Raw genomic sequence first — 4086 nt, 5'->3', positions numbered from 1 at the left:
ATGCAATCCGCCAAATTCATCAATGTGGACCTCGAGGATGCTGGAGGTTTTCAGTGTCTCCGACACAGACTGTACGAGTCCTTGGGGCCATCTTTCTGGAAGGATCATGAAGTATCCAAACTTATTCAGTGGGTACGCACTGTCGATGTCATCCACGACTGGCTTGAAGGAGCAAAAGAGCATTACGGCCGGTTCATACAACAACAAAACCGAGAGACGGAAAAGTTTCATCTGCCCGACAGCTATATCCACGAGAAATTCGGGGAAGTCTACAGACGTCTCGGTGCTATGGGCCCTTACCTTCCGAGGATATTACGGAATGGAACACATGCTGGGCGCCTCGAAGAGGTCACCAGACGGATTGCTGATGAGCTTTGGAGCGGCAACTTCTATTGGTTGGACTGTTTTTCAGAGCTGATCAATGCGGTGCTTTTGGATCATGATGAATTGGTTTTCGAACTTATCAAGCCAGTGTGTGAATCTATCCAACCCATGACAGTGGACCAGCACAGAATCGTGGATTTTCGCTGCCGCTGCAAGCGGTGCAATCGGGATCACAGTGGCCGGCAGGAGTCTCGATGGCGATGGTTTCTAGCGGTACTCATCATACTACTCGTCACGTTGGGCTGAGTCGATCCATCAATTATGTACCTATCCACAACACTACTGCAATGCATTCCTTTTGTCAGATAACCGTCTTCAGCTCCGAAACCGCCCAGCCATGCTGCGAAGTGGACCGTGTGTCCACGGCCAACTCTAAGTTGATTAGGACCATTAGTAGCCGTGTTTTGAGCAAGGCTATTCCTGCGCGCATCTTTATTACGCTTCGCCGGTGGTCGGGGACGCCTATGTCTTCCGATAGGAGTACGCCAAACCCTGAGTTATTGGTGTAGTGTCAGCAGCTCCTCCGGCATTCATGTAAACAAAGTCTCCCCAAGTTTTCGTGTCAGCGAGCTGGTGGTCTCCATGGTCCCATCAGACACGTTTCCGCTAGTCCGGCCTGGCGAGAACTCCCAGCATCCAAAGCCTACACATGCTGTACGAAAGCGAGTTCGCTATGTCGATGAGGATGGAGACGAGAAGCCAGAGTATCTGACTCAGCAACAAAGCACAGTCGTTCTGAACCTCCGCAATACGTAGCACCAGCTACGAAGGTAGCCAATCGCAAGCCAAGGGCCTCGCCTCGGCCGAAGCCTGACTCCAGCGAGGCTCTAACCTCGCCGCCAATGATGTTATATTTCAATATGAGGTCTATTTCGGGATCCAAGAACATCAAATAAGACAGCAGCAACGTGGATGCGGAGGGCCATAGAATTGCTGACAATGAAAGAATCGACGTGAATATTAATTGCATATAAATGGGAAAGGAAATTTAGAGGTGTAATTACGCAAGCTTTTGTAAGTATAAGAACAGATCTTCACATCGGCTCGGGATCAATCTGGCGCGACAAATCCCAGACCCACCTTCCAGTCAACACCCTCACTATCCATGCCTGCATATTGTCCATCTTGCAGTTGGAGTGGAGGGATGAGCCACATCAAAATTGCAATCCGAGGAACGTAATGCATATGTGGTTTTGATTATCCGTCGACCCAATCTGGGCTTCCTCCCCCAACAGGGTATTCAAATTGAGTAGATTCTGTCAATTTTTAGTAACGTGTTTTATCAGTCAGCCCAGCCATAAGTGGCTCACCCAACTTTTCACGACGGCCCACCCAGCTTTTTCGTTTGGCCCACCCAGTAGAAAGGGTGAGCCAAAAGTTCACGATATATTTTCAGTTTATAATGAGCTTTTTAGCCCACCCAAAGTATCTTTTCTCCAATTTCTGACTAAGCAAAGAAAAACTACCACGCATTGTAAAATATTTAAACTTGTCCTTTTTAAACAGTACTTTGGGAATACTTATTTAGAGGGCACAAATGCATTTAAAGGGCCAAAGGGTTAAGAACCGCAAATGCACCTAGAAGGCTAAAGGGCTAAAGGGCTAAAGGGCGTGAATACACCTCAAAGACACGACTGCAACCAGAGAGCACAAATGCACCTGGAGATGATTTCACTTGTTACCAGAGTTCGGCGTTGCTGCCTAACGAATATTACTCACACTCCACGCTCCGCCAATGAAGACTCTCCCGGCCGAAACTTCCAGCTCATAGCCTTCCTCTGTCTGGACTCCATTTTCGTACCTCAATCGCCTTGTGTCCCCCCTAGATTGCTCCAGGAAGATGCGCTAAAGAGCTGCTTCAAGTACCTAGCGCGGCTAGACATTCATATAGCTGCACCTAGAGAGGCTAGCCAGGTTCCCATCCTTGGTGGAGAAAAATCTTCGGGAAGATCGAGCCTCTCAAAGCGGTATGCAGTTGGAGAACAGCATACACCTACCACAAAAAATGCCAGAGCGAACCTTGTACAAGGCTAAATTAATGCAACAGATAGATGTCGGGAAATACCGCCACATTATATACTCAGCTATAAACTAATCTCACGGACGCAAAATCTGAGACCTTGTTTTGCTGCTCTGGTAACGTGGCCCTAATGTATTGGAGGGCAACGAAGCATGAGATACGATGGCGAACATCTGTGTCGCCGATATGGGGTCATGTTTAAAAAGGTGCTTTAACACTGACGCAGGATCATGCCAGCCATAAGTGCGGCTCGATCGCATGCAAATACTGCACAATGGACTCGGGGATAGCGAGGAGCTATTAGAGGTTATCATTATACCTTGACTGATGTGTGGGAGTCACGAGATATACCAAGGCTAGGGTTAGGGTCAGACTCGCAAGACCCGCTTGCGAGCCTATTGCGCGTCTGCCCCCTTGTTGAGATATACTACCATCGATCCGTATGCCTTGGGGCTGTCTCTGTTGCTGAGCCATGCTACCTTCGCCACTAAACGCACGGCTCTTTACTTTTCGTCAATTTTGAATATGGTTTGGCTTGGCATTCCATCCACAGATTCTGCGCGAGGATACATATATATCGCATGCTTGACTAAACTACGGAGGCTATGGAACGTGCATACAGTAGAATCAACCTCCAGGTATTTGCTTCATAATTTCCTCTATTCGCTCGCGTCGCCATTTTGCCAGAGCATGACCGTAAACCAACTTGGGACCACATGCACAGCCCCAGGGATTGTAAGCACTCGCTGGTGCTAGCCTGTTCATTTTACGCCAGCACTCCGTGCATTGGACATGTTTTTGACATGGTTTGAAACAGAAATATTATTGGTATCGGTCTTGATGCTTTTCGTGCTTCCTTCATCTCAATCTGTGAAGACAAGAGCATATCTTGCACTCCAGACGCGTTTGATCAGCTTGCGCGAGAGGGTATGACTTACTGGCTGTTGTGGAAGTATCCGGCTAATCATGATGCAGGGCTTCAGAACCTGACTCTCGATCTCATCCTCGTACTGCAAGTTCTGCGGACCTCTCGCGTCCTCCCTTCCCATGGCGGAGGCAAGAATCTCTTCAGCGACCTATCGAAATTCAACGATGAAGTTAACTCTGATAATTTTGACTTCGACTTATCCGCCATCTCGTCAATGCCGTCCTTGCCGACAAAGCGGACAGCGAGATCTGGAACCAGGACGTCGTCACTGAATCAACACCCCCTCCCCGACCGATAGCCTCTTCTCTCCAGCAGACCCCGTGGCTCCGCAACACGAGTAGCTTCGCGGATTCATCGGAACACCGCAAGTATGTGGATGATGTGCTGAAGGAGGAGCTCGGCGCTATGCATGTCGGGCTCCGCAAATTCGACGGGTCATATTTCGGAGGTGTGGCCGATCTCGAGACAGTGTCCGTTGCGTTCTTCAAGCAGTGCATCAAAGGCAGCACTCCGCTCTTTGATGATGGATGGACGGGATGGCCAAAAGACGCGAACCAGGTTGATGTGCTGGACTGGTTTGCGAGGTTCAGCGACAGTCTGTCAACTTTTCCGGAAGTCTACAAGTCGAGTCCCGTACGCCAGCGGAGACCATTAACGAGACCTAATGAACCGATCGTCGGCTCTATCGCGAAACGCAAGATGGATGTCGGAGTCGTGAACGACTCGAAAGCCAAGAAAAACTCCAGATGGCCTC

At 49.2% G+C, this 4086-nt stretch overlaps 2 protein-coding genes across 2 annotated transcripts; both read left to right on the top strand.

Moving 5' to 3' along the window:
• J7T55_000111 (tfiid associated protein) lies at window positions 1-1140 on the top strand (the record flags this gene model as incomplete). The annotated part of the gene is made up of 3 exons (XM_053136291.1): window positions 1-471; window positions 690-864; window positions 929-1140. The coding sequence occupies 3 exons, from the start codon at window positions 1-3 to the stop codon at window positions 1138-1140; spliced, it is 858 nt and encodes a 285-aa protein (XP_052986121.1).
• Window positions 1141-3120: 1980 nt separating this feature from the next.
• Window positions 3121-4086, top strand: J7T55_000110 (uncharacterized protein; the record flags this gene model as incomplete). Its single annotated transcript, XM_053136290.1, has 3 exons — window positions 3121-3139; window positions 3380-3596; window positions 3674-4086. Coding segments are annotated over 3 exons (649 nt in total), but the record flags the coding sequence as incomplete, so codon positions are not given.

The sequence above is a fragment of the Diaporthe amygdali genome (assembly GCF_026229845.1).
Source record: "Diaporthe amygdali strain CAA958 chromosome Unknown NODE_88_length_11696_cov_68_063603, whole genome shotgun sequence".
NCBI lineage: Eukaryota > Fungi > Ascomycota > Sordariomycetes > Diaporthales > Diaporthaceae > Diaporthe > Diaporthe amygdali.
Note: the sequence above shows the minus strand (reverse complement) of the source record. Positions and strands in the feature narration are given on the sequence as shown.